Source organism: Prionailurus viverrinus, chromosome A2 (genome assembly GCF_022837055.1).
Source record: "Prionailurus viverrinus isolate Anna chromosome A2, UM_Priviv_1.0, whole genome shotgun sequence".
Lineage (NCBI taxonomy): Eukaryota > Metazoa > Chordata > Mammalia > Carnivora > Felidae > Prionailurus > Prionailurus viverrinus.
The window spans coordinates 99,446,778-99,466,603 of NC_062562.1; the positions used below are offsets into that span (position 1 = coordinate 99,446,778).

General features: G+C 39.6%; 1 protein-coding gene and 1 non-coding gene across 4 annotated transcripts in view; both read left to right on the top strand.

Annotated features, from left to right (window-relative positions):
• DYNC1I1 (dynein cytoplasmic 1 intermediate chain 1) overlaps nucleotides 1–19,826 on the top strand; it is a 313,654-nt gene that overhangs the window by 204,348 nt on the left and 89,480 nt on the right. For all 3 annotated transcript variants that reach the window (XM_047847119.1, XM_047847137.1, XM_047847127.1), the window contains one exon: nucleotides 878–1,003. In XM_047847119.1, the coding sequence (XP_047703075.1) occupies nucleotides 878–1,003 (126 nt within the window). The remainder of the gene's footprint in view (nucleotides 1–877; nucleotides 1,004–19,826) is intronic.
• Nucleotides 9,000–9,153, top strand: LOC125161386 (small nucleolar RNA SNORA62/SNORA6 family). Its single transcript, XR_007150591.1, has one exon. It is a non-coding gene; the product is annotated as a small nucleolar RNA SNORA62/SNORA6 family (small nucleolar RNA).

Sequence of the window (19,826 nt, forward strand, 5' to 3'; positions counted from 1 at the left end):
TGAGATACAACCTCACGCCAGTCAGAGTGGCCAAAATGAACAAATCAGGAGACTATAGATGCTGGAGAGGATGTGGAGAAATGGGAACCCTCTTGCACTGTTGGTGGGAATGCAAACTGGTGCAACCCCTCTGGAAAACAGTGTGGACGTTCCTCAAAAAATTAAAAATAGAACAACCCTATGACCCAGCACTAGCGCCACTAGGAATTTATCTAAGGGATACAGGAGTGCTGATTCACAGGGGCACATGTACCCCAATGTTTATAGCAGTGCTTTCAACAATAGTCAAATTATGGAAAGAGCTTCGATGTCCATCAACTGATAAATGGATAAAGAAGATGTGGTTTATATGTACAATGGAATACTACTTGGCAATGAGAAAGAATGAAATCCTGCCATTTGCACTAATGTGGATGGAACTGGATGCTAACTGAAATAAGTCAGTCAGAGAAAGACTGATATCATGTTTTCACTCCTATGTGGAACTTGGGAAACTTAACAGAAGACCATGGGGGAAGGGAAGGGGAAAAAATAGTTACAAACACAGAGGGAAGGAGGCAAACCATAAGAGACTCTTAAATACAGAGAACAAACTGAGGGCCAATGGTGGGGGGGAGGGGAAAATGGGTGATGGGCATTGAGGAGGGCACTTGTTGAGATGAGCACCGGGTGTTGTTTGTAAGCGATGAATCATAGGAATCTACCCCAAAACCAAGAGCACACTGTACACACTGTATGTTAGCCAATTTGACAATAAATTATATTTTTAAAACAGTGTCATTTAAATGATGTAATATAGCATGTGTCTGTAGGAATAAGGAAGTTTCCTTATGTTGGCAATTTGACATAATTCATCCTTGTGACCTTTTCCATCCAGTACCCCGAGCTGATGGTTGCTTCCTACAACAACAATGAAGATGCTCCCCATGAACCAGATGGAGTGGCTTTGGTCTGGAACATGAAGTTTAAGAAAACCACACCAGAATACGTCTTTCACTGTCAGGTAGGAGTCAGCATAGTAAAAATAACTTACGTCTCCTACAAGACCAAATATAGTTCATGCCGCCTTGCATCTGTCTTATGTGGAGAGGAAGAACCCAGTATAAAAATGGAATTGTTGACAGTTTTGGAAAATTCCCCCACAGTAACCTAACGTTTGGGGAAAGTGGCAACTCTTTCCAAACAGTTAGGAAGCCCGGTCAGGGACTGTGTGTCATTTTCTTTCTATTTAAAACAGCCCTCATGAGGATGAGTTTATAAAGAGCTCACGCTTATGAAGAAATCCTGGTGTACCACTTCCTCTGCTTAGCAGCAACATATGCTTGCCAACCCACGTGGACATCCTCAGATCACTACCATTTCAAGCTTCTTCCTCTCTTTGAGATATAGTTCAAAGGAACTTGGCCAATTTTAAGTTTACAGGTGCCATCTTGCTTCCAGATAATAATGTTTTTGTAGTTGGTGTAGGGGAGTACTTATGAACCTTTCTTGAATTTTGAGAAATGATCATTTCAAACGGTTTTGGATATTTTACTCCTTGTGTCTTTTGACACATTTGTCTTCTCTTCTATTCAACACAATACAGGCTGAGGTCTATTTTACACTTGCACACCTTCAGCTTTGCTTTGTTGCCATGACTCTACCTAAATCATACGCCTCCACAGTGGCCAATACACCAACCCCTTTATTAATGTTCCTATCCTGTGATTATGCATAGGAAAATACAAAACAAACATACCAGCTCAAAGTTTCAGTTCCTCAAATATTACAATTCAGAGGTACTGAGTGGCAGATTACTCTGAATACAAATACACCAGCTGAGGAGGGTAGGTAAACCTGTTGATATTTGGAAGCTTAGTGACATTTTATATCTAAGAGCTGAGTATCATTTTGAACTCAAATATGTTTAGACTTAGAACATTATCAGATATAATTTGGGGAACAGGAGCTGCTGGAATAAAAGTCCCAGCTTCAACCTGATTGAGTAACCTCTAACTCTGGCCATGTTTTTCTAATTTACTATCTTAAAAACAACAAGAAGTCTAGGTTGGCATAGTAAATAACCCTTATTTTTTGGACCTTTGAAATAAGAACAGTTTTTTCTTTCTTTTTTTTTAAGATTATCAAATTTGTCAGTTTGATATGCTCTTTCTGTAAACATAGAAGCACAAAATCCTAATTTTGTTCAGTTTTAAGAAGTTTGCTGAATTACCAGGAAAATACTGAAAGGATTATGGGATAAGCAGAAGCACATTTTTGTAAAACAGTGCCATTTAAGCTACTTTCATTCTGTTAAAGGCTTATCTTGATTTTTTAAAAACATGAGGTAACACATTTTATTGTTTTGCTCAATGTACATGTCTATTATATTTTAGATTTATTATATTAACTGGCTATAGGTAGCCTGTGACGATAACCACTTAATAATATGCTTACTATTCACAACATTGCGTCGTAGTAAGGGTCAGTAGGAACCTAATAATGCTGAATGAAGAAGCAGACTTCCTAGGTCTTTGGAATTACCTGGAATTTTAAAATTAACTATTTTATCATACAATAGTTAATACCAGTATTGACTGAAAGGAGCATCCTCTGTTTCCTGTCCTGGTAACTTTGGGATCATTTACTGAAGATTTCACCAGTGCACATTTAATATCATTTTTAGTTTCTCCCTTAAATGATCCAATATATGTATTTTAGAAGAAAATAAACTCCTGATTAAAAAAAAAAAAAAAGAGGTACCCTCCATATCTGACCAAAAGATGTTGACTAAAATATCTCCATTATCCCCCAAATTCCTATTATTATCTTCACTTCTTATGGTGACCAGAAGGTTCTAAACTCTGTCCAGCCTTCTCACTGGGAGAAAAGTGAGGATTCTAATACTTTTAAACTTTGGAGTTGGTTAAATGACATGTGCAAAAGACCGAGAAGACTCTGATATTCTAGGTATCAAATGATAGCTACAGAATTTAACCACACACATTTCAAGATATTGAACATCATGACTGTGCTACTCAGATATAAACAAGTAGTTCATATAAATGGCCCTTCATATTCATGAAAGACGCATTTACAAAATCTTAAGGAAACCTAATTGCTAAATACCATCACAGTACCTAGTTTCTGATCCTAAATTATTTCTCTTAAATTGACCTAAGTGTAGGGGGTAGAATGTATCACCAACTTTGGGAAGGTGAACGAGAAAGAGCTTTGATCCCTCTCTGAAGTGGAGGAAAAGGAGGAAGTGGGCACAGCAAACATTATTATGAAGCCCTTCTGAGGATCCCTGCTGTATTATTAGTCAGACTTCTCCAGAGAAATAGAACCAATAGGAGATAGATAGATAGATAGATAGATATAAAGACAGAGACAGAGGTTTAGAATTGGTACTTCTTCAGGAAACTGGTCTTTGCTCTTAAGGCCTTAAACTGATTGGATGAGGCCCATCCACATTATGGAGGATAATCTACTTTGCTCAAAGTCTATTGATTTACATGTAAATTACATTTAAAAATACCTTCATACCCGCATTTAGACTTGTATTTGACCAAAACCTGGGTGCCATAGCTTACCCAAGTTGACACATAAAATTAACCATCATACCTGAATTTCACCTCAGAGCGATCCAGGAAATCAATGTCTTTAATAACTCCTGGAGTCCTACTGATTCCATATCACTTTGGGCTAATAAGCAAATATACCTAGAGAGATCAACCTTGAAATTATTAGACTTTAAGTGAGTGGGAGCTTTCCTAAGACATGAGAAAAAGCAATAATTTGAGGACATGGAAAATGTCTCCATGACATTGAATTTATTAAAAAAAAAAAAGGTACTAACACGTATTGAGAATCTACTCTTTATATCTTTACATTCACTGTCATAAAGCCCTGTTACTCTCCTGATGAGAACCCGCAGCTCAGAGAAGTCATGAAACTAGGGCAGGTATCTGTGAATAGCAAAGCCAATTTTGAAATCAGGTCTTTTTTACCACAAAGCACATGTATTGCCTCCTGCCACATTAGTAGGGGATTCAGCCAGGTAACATCTCTAGCTATGTGTCATGGGGGACGGGTGAATAGAGAAGAAATGGATCAGAGCTGCTTTCACCTTCTTATCTGATACTGCAATCACCTGGACCTCTAAGAACTAGTGATGTCTGCATTCCACCAACAGAGATTCTGATTTCATTAGTCTGAGGTCCAGCCTGGGCATTTTTAAAAGCTGCCAGCTCATTTGAATATGCAGTAATATGAATATGCAGGGACTACCAGGATGTAGAGGAGATATGAAGAAGGGGGATGATAAGGTGGCAAAACTAGTTGGCTGTTTTATTTGGAAGTGTGGGACTTTTCTTCTTGCCCCACACGTCCCTTTTCCTCTTTGACCCAAACTAGAGCTCTGTGTCTTGACTTTATTTTTCTGACACTGGTCTCCTACTTGACTCAAACTGAGAAATTTCCTAACCAATTCCCCTGCCCCTGCCCCTTCCCACTTACCCATCCTCGCCCCGGAGACCCACACTCTTTTCCTCAACTCACTCATTGCTGGGATCTGCCTCTGTGGTGAATGATCAGAAGACCCAGAGTTGTTTTTCCAGGAATGGGCTCAAGACCCCCTTGAATATGACATAGAGAGAATATGAATTGGAGAGTACCATTTATTTTGGGATAGTGAGACACCTTGCTAAGTGGATATCCTCGAAAGTAGGATAAAAGCCAGGTAATACCAGTAGCTACCAAAAGAAAACCTAAGTGCTATAATATTGAGTATGCCTGAGCTAGTGGGAGACCAAACCAGGGGTAACTTGGCAGCCAGAGAAGTCATAGATGAGTTAGCGGATGACTATTGTGGGGGATGGGCAATAATAAGGGCAGTTTGGTTACCATGCACTGAACTCAAATAATTTACGTTTTTTGTGCTTCTCCCTTTATCATCTCACTGATCCTTACAACAGGGAAGGAGCCAAGATGTTACTTCTTTGTTGTACTTGAAGGGTTCTGCAGCTCATGAGCAGTAGAACCAATACTGGAACCAAGGCCCATTCTACCAGCTATATCATGCCATCAGCTAGGCCATGCTCCACAGTGATGGGGCCAGGTGGGGCTTGAGAGCAAAGGCTGTGTAGTTCATACAAGATGTATTTTCGGCAGCCTGCCATTTTATAAGAGATCAGTTAGACATGGCCCTTACCATAGCTCTCCTTACCATCTTCTCAACATAAAGGAGAATTTGGAGAGCCCACAGAATTAAAATATATAGGATAAAAACCAAAACCACAACTCACTGACCTATCACTTTTCTTCTACAACCTTTCTGATCTTCGGTAAAATTTACTTACTACAACTGGTCCCTTCTAGACACTATCTCGCTGAAATCAGGTAGTCTGAATGTGCTTCCTCATTCATCTGTGATGTTCCAGTAATTTCAAAGTTAGAGAGTTTGCTTAGTAGGAAAAAGGAGTGTAGATAGGAAGAAGCAATGGGTGCCTTTTGATGACTATACTGTTATCATTTTTAAATATTGCGTTAGTTATCCATTTCTTGCTGATCTTTGTTGATTCTTCATAATCTCCAGAACACTATAATTGCAAACAAATCCAATAGCTCAGAAAAGCATTATTTCAGGCCCTAGAAAGCAAATGCAGAAAACACAGACATCAGCTCAGTGTTCTTTTGCAAAGACTGACAGGCTTTTATCCTAATCATAAAAAGATTGCAGTATGAAGATTCGTTTCTCCCTGTTAAGAAAAGCAAGGCCAAATACCTTTTACTTCCATGGGCAGTTTCATGTCTTTGCTAAACTGAATTTTTAGTGTGGGCTCTGGTCCTGCATTTTCTATTTTCATTTCTGTAAGAGCTGTGTCCATACTTGGAAAACATTGGTGGACTGTGCATAGAAATCAGCCAGTCAGCCCACCACACAGTCTGGCAGTGCTCCTGACATCCTCTGTAGTGGCTTGCACACACTGTCATTAGATTATGCATTCTGACCACCCTGCATTGCTTACCCTGGTGTGGTCTTTCTCTTTTAAATGGAATGAATAGAATCAGGAATATAGATCTTAGAATTATCTGCATTGAGGTAAGTGGAAAAGCTATATTTAGAGGCTTGGCTTGGTCAGAGGTTTTTATTTTTACTTTTATTTTTTCCTGATTTGGTTTCTTTGTTCTTAGCATTCTCTTTTTAAAGATTATTTGACAATGGCCTGAAACTGACAATGACCTGAAACCCTCCTCATTTCAGAGGGAAAGCAGAACCGGGAAGTGGAGTGATCCCAACTCATTTCATTGGTGCCAGTGTTTAAAATCCTCACTTAACTTTCTTCTTATGTGTGGCTTTGCTTCTCCTTAAGATTCTGTAAAGGGTACAGATGAGATTGCAATTCATGGCTTTTGGCCTTACAGTGTTTGGTTCTGGGTGAGGTTCCCGCTGACCGTGAAGAGAGCTGCCCTCATGAAGAGTGATGATAACACAGGAGGGAATGTAGACTGGTGGTCAGCAGGGGGACGGAAAGTCAGGACTTGCAGCCCTGGTCCTAGCTGACCACACTGCTGAGTCACCTGGGGGAGTCGTCGAGGCCATGTTGTCACGTTGTGGAAAAGACACTTCCTGCCATCTCAATGGAATTATGAGGTTTATTGCAATGAACTTGATTTCTTCTCCCATCAGTTTTTGTCCCTTCCCCAGCCCAGCTGGTGGTCCATAATCCAAGTCAACAAAACAGCTATAGACACAAAGACATAAATTAATTTAAATGCATCTTCCAAGGAGTATTATGACCATAGAATTGTTAGAATCTCGCTCAGGGATTTTTATTTTACTTAAAGGAAGGGTAACTTTCATATGGCCTGGCTGATAAAAAAAAAAAAAAAAAGGAAAGAAAAAGTATTTTCTAAGCTTTTCTCTGGAATATAGCAAGGAGAGGTTACTTAGTAGAAGTAAAAAAGAGGAGGGGATTATGAAAATTAATAACAGGAAACTTCACTAAAATAGTCAGGAGGTTTTGACAGGGGGAGGTCTCATGCATACCCTATGGCTCATAGTCAATTGCAGACCCAAGAGGAAGAGACGGACTTGACCTTGCACAAGGATGCTGCTCTACTACTCCAGCCAGGGGAGGAAGCACTTTCCTCATCCCCCGCACAGGCAACAGTCAATGAAAAGCCACCACACTTTGAGCTCCCAGGTTACTCCAGTGGATTTTAGTTCACAACAGCCTTCCCAACTTACCCCTTTTCTCCTCAAAAAGCATGCCTCTCCTTTGTTCCCCCACTTGCCTATGGCTTTGCTACACCTTGTTTGTCTTGGATTGCAATTCTGTTTTTTCCTGAATAAACCCATGTTTTGCTGGTAAAATAACTGGCAGTTTTTACCTTTAAGGGTAACAGGATGAAGGAAAAGAAAGTTCTCTGACAAGTAGGACTCTATATTCAAAATGAGTTCCCGGGGTGACAAAATCAAAGTATATAATAGGTGCTTAGTCATTAGAGAACAAAGTGGACAAAGAACATGCTAACTAATGTAATTAAAACCCAGTTTTCATTGTGATGATGAAGGTACTGCAGGCTGGAGAAGCCCGGAAGAGGACACCTCAACCATTGCTGTGTAGATTGTGATACACTTTTTGAAGTACACAGTTATGGAAAATTGAAGAATGCATATGGTGTAAATGTAAAATTAAGCTCTTACAAAAAAGATACAAGTTATATAGACGGGACAAGAGGAACAGCAGCACAGCGGCTGTTTTGTGCCTTTAGAAAAAATCCTAAGGGAGTTTACATGTACATGCTGAAATGAAACACGGACATTCGGAAATACTTCTTTTATACCAATTGAGTATGACTGGTCTGATGATTGAGGCTTGAGCTAGACACTGATCCTTATTAAATCAAACAGCAGGGGCTTCTTTTTCTCTTTTGGCCCAGGAAGCTGGAAGCAGGGAAAATGCCTTGCCAGCTCTCACTCTTTATCTGCCCTCTTTCTGGAATCTTCTCCCCCAAAAATAGCACAAGCAGAATTGACCATTGGAATCCATCTAGGGAAATTAGAATTATCAGCAGGATTATAGCAAAACGGATTGTATCGTAGACGATCCATTATCTGAAAATAGCAATGAAGGAGGCTGCACACCTTACGAGGGACCAAGTGAGCTATTTGATACAGAGAATGCCATGAGAATACACCTTTGAACAGATCATTTCTTAAGTGTTTCCTTTGTCTTGCCATCTCATATTGCAAGTGATCATGCTGCAGTGTAATATTATGATGAAACCTGAGACTAACTAGTGTCTGCTCTGCCCCATTCATGTGCATATATTACTGAAGGCACAGAACCCCAACACTGAAGATTATTCAGTCCCTGAATGCCCTTCTTTCCTTTCCCATGCCCTGGACTAATACTGTCTGAACTGGGCTTTCTCCAGGTGTGCCTCATCAGAGAATTGCCCCAGGAATTACTGATGCTGTGCAATGAGAGCCAGACGGCAATATGAGCAAGCTTTCTAGCCTGTCCCTCCCTTTGTCCTCACCACCCTGCCACCCAGCCATTCACTGAGGTCAGGGTAGCCTCGGTCTAAGGGGAACGGGTGTTCTCAGGGAACGAATTCTATTTACCTCTGAAGATTATTGTTGGGATAAAAGAGATTCTATAGGGGTATTAATCTGCTGGGGCTGCCATAAAAAAATGCCATAGACTGGGTAGCTTAAACAACAGAAAATAATTTTCTCATCATTCTGGAGACTGGTAGGCCCAAGATCAAGGTGCCAGCTATGTTGGTGTCTGGTGAGGATTCTCTTCCTGGTTTATAGACACCTGCCTTCTGGATATATCCTCACTTGGCAGAGAGAGGGAGAAAGAAAGCAAGCTCTTCTGGTGCCTAATAGCATCACAAGGACTCATCCTCATGACCTTATCTAAAGCCAATTACCTCAAAATCCCCATCTCCCATTAAAAACACATTGAGGGGTAGGACTTCAACATATGTTTGTGAAGGAATCTGGACATTGTGAGAGCTTGGAGTTGAAGCTGCTGGCTGGCCGAAGAACTCACAAGTGTTGGTAGTGCGTTACATGAAGGGCAAGTCTTTTGCTAACACCACAAGGCTCTCTGGCCCAATGAGTGGAGTTTGATAGTAATTCTTTCTACAAGTAAAAAAAATGTGGGGGATACAATTTGGTTTATAGTAGTAGGTGAACATTTCTTTACATATGGTTGTTTCAGTATCATTGCATGATGGTCACGTGGGAAGAAGCTTAAACCTTGGCATTCTTATTTTTCTTGCTTGAATATATTCCTAAAGAATTTCACCTAACTTAGATTCATTCATTCACTCATTCACTTATTCACTCATTCAACAGATATTTATGGAGTACCCACCATGACCAGGTCCTCACAGCAGTTTGCTGGAGCTGGGAAGAAGCCGCCTTCCTCCCCAAGAGCTATTCACTTTTTCCCAGGCCCCACCATGCCCTATTTCCCATCACTCGGCCAGTTCCCCTCACATTGGTCAGATCCCTGTGTGTGCTTTTTGTATGATCTGCCAGGTGAAGACGGAATCTGAGACAATTCCAAAATTCTCTTATCTCAATCATTTAAATGTTTGTTTCATAACATGATGATGATGAGATACTTACTGGGTCCTAGGAGACAGGTAAACACTATATAAGGCCATACAGCCTGGGATTGTAATTTGGGTCCCACCACCTAGAAGCTCTGTGACCATGGGCAAGTCATACACGACAGTAAAATAAATGAATATATATAAAGCACTTAGTGGCAGGCACAGAGTATGTGCTTGCTCAGTGTCAGCTACAGTGATGTAACATGCAGGAATGAAATTCCAAATATGTAGTAATCTGTATGGCACCATCCAGATAGCACAGATGTGGCCCTGCTTTGTATTAGGTGTTCCATCTGTAGTTGTTGAATGGGGGAGATGGTGACTTAGAGGTGCAGGAGGAAGGGACCACGGTGACTGGGAAGCAGGGGAACACTGGGAGAACATGAGGAAGGCATCTTACCAACAAGCACAAAATGATCTTGAAATTTTGATAACAGGTAATGCTGTACTGGTGTGCACAGCTTCAATATCATCCCTGCTACTCTGCTTCCACCATGTGCTAGGTACAGATGTATTTGCTTCTTTGGCTTAATTTCTCATACTGACTGCCTCAGGCACAGGCTTCATAAAGGAACCCCCTGGTCTCTACATAGCTCATATGGCTTCACTGAAGTCTATATAGACTAGCTGGCCATTTGCCATACTGAACCCACTCTGGAGACCCTGAAGCAAGAGTAAGGAAGATGGGGTTGACAAATGTTCTACTTTCCTCCAAGACCAAATTAGCATGCCTGTTAAGAGCTGTCCCTCCTAAAGACATATGACCCAGGGCCCCCCTACATGGGGCTTTCATTCTCTGGAATATCAGACTGTGCTTTTCCTTTATCCTTCAGCATTTTAATATAGACAGAAGCAGGTTTGAAAGAATATCAGGATGGGAATGCAAGCCGGTGCAGCCACTCTGCAAAACAATATTGAGGTTCTTCAAAAAACTAAAAATAGAACTACCCTACAACCCAGCAATTGCCCACTAGGCATTTATCCACAGGATACAGGTGTGCTATTTCGAAGGGACATAGGCACCCCAATGTTTATAGCAGCACTATCAACAATAGCTAAAGTATGGAAAGAGCCCAAATGTCCATCGATGGATGAATGGATAAAAAAGATGTGGTATATATATATATATATATATATATATATATATACACACACACACACACACATATATATGTATATATGTATATATGTATATATATATGTATATATATATATACACACACAATGGAGCATTACTCGGAAATGAAAAAGGATGAAATCTTGCCATTTGCAACTATGTAGATGGAACTAGAGGGTATTATGCTAAGTGAAATTAGTCAGTCAAAGACAAAAATCCTATGACTTCACTCATATTAGGGCTTTAAGAGACAAAAAAAAGATGACCATAAGGGAAGGGAAACAAAAATAATATAAAAACAAGGAGGGGGACAAAACAGAAGAGACTCATAAATATGGAGAACAAACTGAGGGTTCCTGGAGGGGTTGTGGGAGGGGAGATGGGCTAAAAGGGTAAAGAACACTAAGGAATCTACTCCTGAAATCATTATTGTACTATATGCTAACTAATTTGGATGTAGATTAAAAAAAATAAAACAAGTTAAAAAAAATATCAGGAATTCTTAAAAAAAAAAAAAAGGAGTCTCAGAAGGAACCCTCTCCCTCAAAGTTGTAGCTATGGAGGATGTCATTTTGGGAAAGGAAACAGTGAACAACAGAAAGGTGGGCTGTAGTATTGCCCCAGGCCACATTAGCACCCACTGAGAGTGTTCTAGGTGCTACCACCTCTGAGAGGAGTGCTAGTGCATTGCTTTGGCATCTTTATCTCATAAGCACAGATCCATTTCTGGAATCCAGGCCATTGTATTTCTTAAAAATAGACCTTTTTTTCCCCTCTACAAACTTGACCAAAACCTTTTGATTTATGTGTATCTTTAAGTTGCCTAATATTTTTGGATGAAAGAGGTTGTTTGAACATGCCACGTCATTATAACTTACAGAGATGTACATATTCCCCATTAGTCACATTATTATTTTAATTGATTTCAGACAATGACTCTCAACAAAAGGCTATCCATTCCATTTTTTTGTGATTAATTCTTGAAATTACCTGAAAGCACTATTATTGAAGAGAATCCGTGGAAGTAGAATCATCATCCTTACTTCTGGGAGAAGTTTTCTAACCTTTGTTGTAATAAGTAGTCTACACTTTGCTTTTACCATGCTTGTATTTGATTTCTAATTTTTAAAGGAAATGGGCATTATTAGCCAAAGAAATAAATAAGGTGTTGCTTTTCTTAGGCAAAATATTTAACTTAGTCAATTTTCAGTTGTAATCTCCTTATAAATGTGTTGAGTTCATATCTTACATGCCCACAAATCATTGTTGCCATAATAATTTTATATCTACACTTTTTTTGTTGTGGTTTCTAAAGCTGATATGTTTTCTTTTTTTATTTTTATTTTTTTTAATTTTTTTTTTTTTAACGTTTATTTATTTTTGAGACAGAGAGAGACAGAGCATGAACGGGGGAGGGGCAGAGAGAGAGGGAGACACAGAATCGGAAACAGGCTCCAGGCTCTGAGCCATCAGCCCAGAGCCTGACACGGGGCTCGAACTCTCGGACCGCGAGATCGTGACCTGGCTGAAGTCGGACGCTTAACCGACTGAGCCACCCAGGCGCCCCAAGCTGATATGTTTTCTTCTAATGAGTTGTTTAGAAAGTATTCCCAGCACCTACATCCAGTAAGGTGGGTTATTTAAAAGTCCTTCTCCACTTCTTTTTTTTTTTTTAATTTTATTTATTTTTTTTAATTTACATCAAAATTAGCATATAGTGCAACAATGATTTCAGGAGTAGATTCCTTAGTCCTTCTCCATTTCTTAATAACTTGGTCTGACATTATGTTGAGTAGATGAAATAAAATTTATTCCTTATACGCAATAAAAACCTTTGTTTCTTTAAATAAGTTTAAAAAAGTAAAATAAGTTTATTGTAAATATCATCTTCTGAAAAAAGAAAGGGACAGAAGCAAAAACTGCACACAAGTGCCCACACTCATATAAATACACACGCACACACCCAAGACTCTAAAATCCTAGTCAAAAGCTATATTTCATAAAAGAGAATTATAGTAATGTTGATGGTTTGCCAAAACCTCAAGCAGTGACAAAATCCACAGAGTGTCCTGAAAAGGATGCCTTTGCAAAACCATGCCTCTCCAGATGGTTTAGATTAGAGATGTTTAAAAACACATGGCAGCATTAGTTTGGTTTAGAATTCATAGTTAATTCAGTAGATAAAATAATGCAAATTTGAAACCCTAGCCTGTGTATCAGAAAAATCATCAAATCTTATGATTGCTCTTAGGGGAGGTTGGTATGTGATGTGTTGATTTTTAAATGATCTAATTGAAATAATAAAATTAAGGAAGAAGGGGTAAAAAAAAAAAGGATTGAAAATACAAGAGTATAAGTAGAAACTTTCTTCCCTGCAGAATATTTATTCCTTTGAGCTGTCATATCCAATCAATTTGTATGGGATTCGACGGCCAATTGTCATTTCCTGAGATAAACTGTGTAAAGAGGTTGTGTTACAGAGACAGCATGAAAAAAAAATAGAAAAAATAACTCCAGAGCATGAAGCAAAGAGAAGTCAAAATGTCCCCCAAAGTGCTGCCAAGATCTCCTCACCTTACTAAGGATAGTTGATAAGCAGCTTACACGCAAGTTTTCCCTTTGACTTAGTCAGCTTTTCCCCCTGCACATGTTTTGTAAACAGAGTGCTCTTATCAACATTTTAGTAAATTATTTTGCCTTATATGTGGTTTTTAATCTCAGTGGGGGCTGTGTGTGGACACTGATGTCACACACTGTGTTCTTCCACACGAGATGTGTAACAGTTACCCTGGGGCCCTGAAAAGTTCCATCACTAAAAGCCTGGTTCCCACTGTCCCTTCCCTTGTGTTTAAAATCAAAGTATCCCACCTTCTGATCCCACAGTGAGGCAACCAGCAAGCAGGTCCTAGAAAAAAATTTTTGTATGGGAACAGTATTAATTTAGTGGTGTGTATTATCGTGTGTCCTACCTGCCACACAAATAAAAGCATTCAACTGTGCTAAAATTGCCGCTAGAAGATTGTGCGTGCAAGAGCTCAAAGCCTTTCAGAAAATACGAGACAAAGATTCTGCAAAAATAGAATCAGAAGTTTTCCCACAACAGTTGATGGGATTCAAAGGGCTTGACTCTCAAAGGTGGCACAGTATTTTTTCCCCTAGAAAGAAACACATTTTGAGTGTTTTCTAAGTATAAAAACTAGAATTGTGGCTTTTAATGTCTGGAAAGAGCTCCACAGTCAAAGCAAATGTGCTCTGTTAGCAGCAAAGTACAAGCACGCACGCACGTGCATGCGCGCACACACACACACACACACACACACACACACAGAAATGTAGGCGAGAGAGGACAGACCCTGTGCACATACTTCGTGAGCATTCATGGAGATTTCCATCATAAATTTAATTGAATTCTGTTTGAGCAGCAGAGACATTGCATTGGCCAATGTTAACTACTGACCCATAGTTCTGCATCCATACCCATTTAATATTTGTAACCAGAGATTATATTTTTGTTGCATCTTATAATCATTTTTAAATGGAAATCCCTAGCTAAGTCAAATTACCATTTTTAAATAGTTTAGCCATGTTGTAATCTAAGGGGTGTAGGAAGGGATTTTTTTTGCTTTCCCTTTTGCTTTTCGTGTGTACATTGTTTCTCATATATGGGTTAACCCTTTCCATGAGACCTGTTAATATGCAGAATTGTAGAATCTCAGAGTTTGAAGGAAACTTCGTGATTTTCTGGGCCAACCACCTATTTGATGCCTGAATTCTCTCTAATTCTTCTCGATTCTGTCTTCCCCTGCCAAGTTGTCATCTTGCCTGGCTTGAGCATTGCTCATGCTCCTGTCCCAGAGCAAACCATCCCATCTCTGGCCAGTGCTGCAGAGTTTTCCAGTGTGCTTGCAGCAGAATGGCATTTTGTCTTAAAGGATTATGGATCACGGACAGAGGCAACATGACCTTGAAATGTCAAGGGGAACAATCCCTCAAGCAAGGCAGCTGACTTTGGGTTTCTGCAAGAGTGGGGATGAACACATAAATACAATATTCTCCCTTCCACCCCCTTCGTCATGTGTCTCACCATCTTTGTCCTCAGCTGGCTTTTTTTGACATCACTTCATTGAAGGTGTAACGATGTGGTATCAACCTATGGCCATTAAAATTGATGAGACTTCACTTTGGGGGAAGGTGACCAGTGGAAGGAAAGTTCTACCTGTGTTCTACCTTCTCTCCTCCCATGACCTCCCAAGCCACACTTTTGATCATACTGTCTACCTGCTTCATGGCATCTTCTTTAATGTGTTTGCTCAAATTATGAGGACTTGCTAAATTTTGGAACTGGGTTTCGTTGGATTTTCCTGTCTCTGTATTGAAGCTGCTGAGACAGGCTTAACACAAACCTCCTGCCTTTAGAACATTATAATATGTTCTTCCCTTTGTGAGGGGGACATCTGAGCCAAGTTCTTTAAAACATCACAGATTCAGACAACATGGAGAAAGAAGGCCAGTTCTCAATCAGATATGGCTCACTAAAGGAGACCTTGATAAATAAATGAATTTTTTTTTGAAAAGCACATAATCACATCCTCTAAACTATTTTTTGTATATATAGGAATTTTCATATATCAGGTTCTCTGCTGATTTGGGACATTGTTACAGAAATATGAAAATATATGAACACCAAGACTGTGTGATAACCTGAACTAGTAATCAAATGTCAGAGGCCTGACTGCTTTAACGAAGAGTTAGGAAGGTTTTGTTGTCTATATGCTATACTTCATAAGTGGACTTTTATGAAATGCTTGAGGGACTTAGAAATCATTTGTTACCCAACACTATTCATTTAGTTAGAAAGTACTATTTTTCAGACAGTGTAAAGGGAAGCCAGTTATCCTTTATTCTTCTGTGGTAATTTCACAGCTTGTTAGGCAGTTCTTGTTTCCTAAGAATAATATCAAAACAAATGGGAGAGAGGGGTCTTGAGCTTCTCATACCTATATTATTTCAACACCACACTAAAAATATTTCCCTCAAAACCCACATGGATTTCTTATGTTCATATCAGGGATGCTTATCCTGAGAGATCCAAGACTGTTGAATCTTGTCTATCAGTAGAGAGCATTCAAATCATAAGTATCTTAATTACTGCTCTCCACCTCAAAACTCCTCTAAAGCAAGGAAGGATATATGTGAACAAATACATAATATATCGCTATTCTGCATAGTTCCTACTGAAACCTTTTAATGAGCATAAGTATGACTGGTTCCTATCAACAATATTTGGGCACATAATTCTGGGACAGCAGAGAACTACTTGATATGATACACCAGGAAGAATGAAAGTGCTGACATAAGGCAAGGCTTTCATTTTTACCTACAGAATACAGCTTGCCATACTGTTAGGTTGATGGAAGGTCAGCGCGAAGAGAAGCACTCTAAGCATCCGTACAACCTATTTTTCGAAAGTCTAATGGATTTTTGTTGCCTAGTTCACATATAACAAAGTAAGAAAGACGATGCCTTGGAAAACAGGCAATATCAGTTAAAGCAAAGTTTAGTATAAATGCCAGGACTGAACATTAGAATTTTTATGTGCCCAAAGCCTGATTCCTTGGAACCTGAATTTTCTCTCTATCTCTGGCTCTGAGCCCAAGGGGCCACGATCCATTTCACTACTTCAGCCCATTCAGTGACCACCTGTGTTCCAACAGTGAAGTCAGACCAAGAGGAAAGGAGGGTCGCTGGGCTGCCCAGATCCATATTCACTCAAGCCGCTGTATTTATTATTCCACTAGGGAATGCTCTGCCCTTGAAGGCTGATCCGATGAGGGTGGGATCACAGGCAGCAGGTATGCCATGAACAACAAACCCATATTCTTAACATATGTTTAATTTGAGAAACTCTCCTCCTTTAAAATACCTCTTGATTTTAAATCCACATCCTGATTTGCCCACTCTTGTTACCGTTTTCTGCTGCCTGTTCTGAATTAATCCTTTGAGGTGGTCATTCCCCGGAAAGAAACAAGGAAAATGAGAAGAGAGATGTAAAGTTGGGAATGTGAATGAAAGAGAATGGGAGAAAGCCGAGGGAAGGGGATCATTAAGTAAGTCTGTTTTCGTGAGCTAGGTTTCCTTTGAGCCGTGTGAGACAGAAGAGGCAGAAGAAGAGAAATACAAGGAAGAGGCCCTCAAAAGGTTACCCATTAATATCCCTGCTGAAGAATGGAGATCATTTTTGCAGTGGAGCTCAATTTACAGAGATTAGTTTGTTTCTTCATCGTCGTTCATCTCAAAGAATTGATATAATCTAAAAGTGGTTAAAATTATTAAAATAGTTTCCATAGTAGAAAATTAAATGATTTTACTAACTGTCAAAGTCAGTGTTTAAACTGAGATCATTTGAATTATATTTTATATAGTGATCATGTCACTGGGATGTCTAAACATTCTTTGTAAAAGCAATAATCCCTGATTCTGATTTTTCATCCACAGAAAACTGATTGAAGGTTAGAAATATTAGCCACCAGTTGCTTTTATTTGTAAAACCTACAGAGGAGGCTGCTTTACTTGACGAATTCTGAATTAAAATACATTCTCCACCATGGAACTGTTAATCCTCTAGGAGACTTTCTACGAGTTTCTTAGCTATATTTTCAGCTCAGAGGATTATAAAACTGCTTCAAATACTTGATTTGGAATATATTTAAAAGGGAAATAGCAACATCTTATGCTGTTAAATATATTAGCAACATCTTATGCTATTAAATATATTATAAAATAGAAAAATATTATATTGCTTGATGTCACCGAATTCATTTTCCCTCTATGTATTAGTCCATCTATCTGTCAAATCCTGGCTTTCCTAAGCCACACCAGACTGATTTAATGAGGTCTTGTTAACAGCACAAACCATACATCTATAGTTCTCACCCCATCTGCAACTTAAGCTCTCTGGGCTCTTCAAATCTTCCCTCTTGTTTTCTGGGCCTTCCCAGTGGGAGTCACAAGTATGTTCACGAATAAGGTCTCAAGGACGGCCCATGATGCTAAAGGCAGCTTGCTGGACCTCCAGCATCCAAGCCCCACCACTTTCCCCTGTGCTCCCACCCCATCAGACACCCAGGGCTTGCTGTCACATACCTCCTGAGTGAGCTTCACAGCCATGTGCTGGCTTTCATTGCTGCGGAGCCATTGTTGCTGATCGTGTTCCAGAGCCCTGAACAGCCCAGCAGCTTCCAGAACAAGCCAGTCAGGGTGTGGTCCACAAACAGGGAGACAGAGATTCTCTCCCCTAAGTGTGTAGTCTTTATGTCAAGGAGGCCTTAATAATACATTGCTCCAAAGTTCATAATACAAAGTACATAATACATAATACATAATACAAAAAAAATACAGTTTTTATATTTTACCAGTAGCACCCTAATGCTATTAGAGTTCTGGCAGGCCCACCCCATGCGCCTGCTCTTCATGATTATCCAAATTGCGAACACTGCTTAGGCCCAAACTGGACTCCCTGGCTAAGTTAATTTCAGGGTTGAAATGTAGTGATCTTTACTTCAACATCGGAATGGACTGCATTTTATCCAGAACAATTGAACAGACCTTTATTGTGCCTAGCACCCTGCTTAGGTGCCAAGGCCACAATGATGAATATGGTCTGTACCCTGCCTGTGAGGAATTTATCCCTGTTCTCTTAGGTCAAAAACAAGAATGAGCGATCTGCAGTAGATTGCAAGCTATAAAACTGAAATAACTAGTGCATATTTTACCCAGAACACCCCCCACTGTGGGGGTCATCTGACTTAAGACTTAGTGTGAAAAGGTGAAAGTGGTGTGGAGATAGGGATGGTTAGGTTAGTTTGTGGAAACAGCCTTTGGAAGCCTGAGCTAGCTTGCATTAGGAGGGGGGCGACCTCACATGAAGAATACCTACCTCCTACCTCAAGATCCTGCAAATGGTTTGGGGATGGGTGGTGAACCACAGGTATGCCTAAGGCTGGTTCCTATTAGACAGGGAAAACTAGAAACCTCGCCTTCCCTCATCCTTGCTGTGGAATGAAACCAATAAAGTCAGTTACTATTTAGACAAGTGAGTGAATGCTGCCCGTTTGGGAGAGAATGTTCCTGGGGAGGAACTGACCAGTAGAGGCCACTGAAGGGCTTTTGGGGACAGGGGGAGAACACCACTAGACAGTAGTTCAAGTAATGCAAGAATCAATGGCAACTCTGTTAACATCATTAAGTTAAGTCTACCTAAATCAAAAGCATAAGGAAAACCTTACCTTTGCATATATATTTTTGTCATTCTGCAAATAAAACATGTAGTTCAAAATCTGGCACAACCACTGTCTACACAGACTGAATTCTATAGCAGAAAAATACCTAAGAGAAGTTTGTATTGCCAGATGCTTGGCATCATGTAGTCAAAACATTTGAATGTGTTTTAAAATAGTCTTCCAGATGTGTGACAGCTTGTAGCTAGCTATACCCTAGTCTACAGTTTGGAAAGGGGGGGTGAAAAACTCAGGTTGTTATTCAAATTATACAGGACAATGAAACTCTCATTGCCTTCCTAGCCTCATTGCCTTAAAAAGTTGTAGGGTTTTGGGGGTTTTTTGGTTTGTTTTGCCTTTTGACAAAGTTCTTCACCTCTACATTTGAGCTGGCCAATATAGACATAGATGGAACTTTCCACAGTACCTCGTATTTGCCATGTGAAAGACATTATCACCACCAAGTTACAGCATTTTCTGACTCCAGGAGTAGTTATTTAGAAATTAAACTTTATTTTGTGTTTATTTTCCCTGCCTCTTGATGTTAATTCCGGATCAGTTTCTTTACATTTTAAGGCTCATGATCAAGAATATGGAATTAAATAAGGAAAAAAAATACGTATTAGAGGTTTATTTACCTTTGAACTAGATTTTCCCATAGAAATTCACATTCCTTAGTGAGAGCCTATGTGCTGTGTCAGACCCACCGCAGGAAGCTTATATGTGCAAACAGTAGGTTTTAAATATTTGGTGATCTACTAGAACTGCAGGAAAAATTATTCTGGAGAATTTACACCTTATAAGTCTCA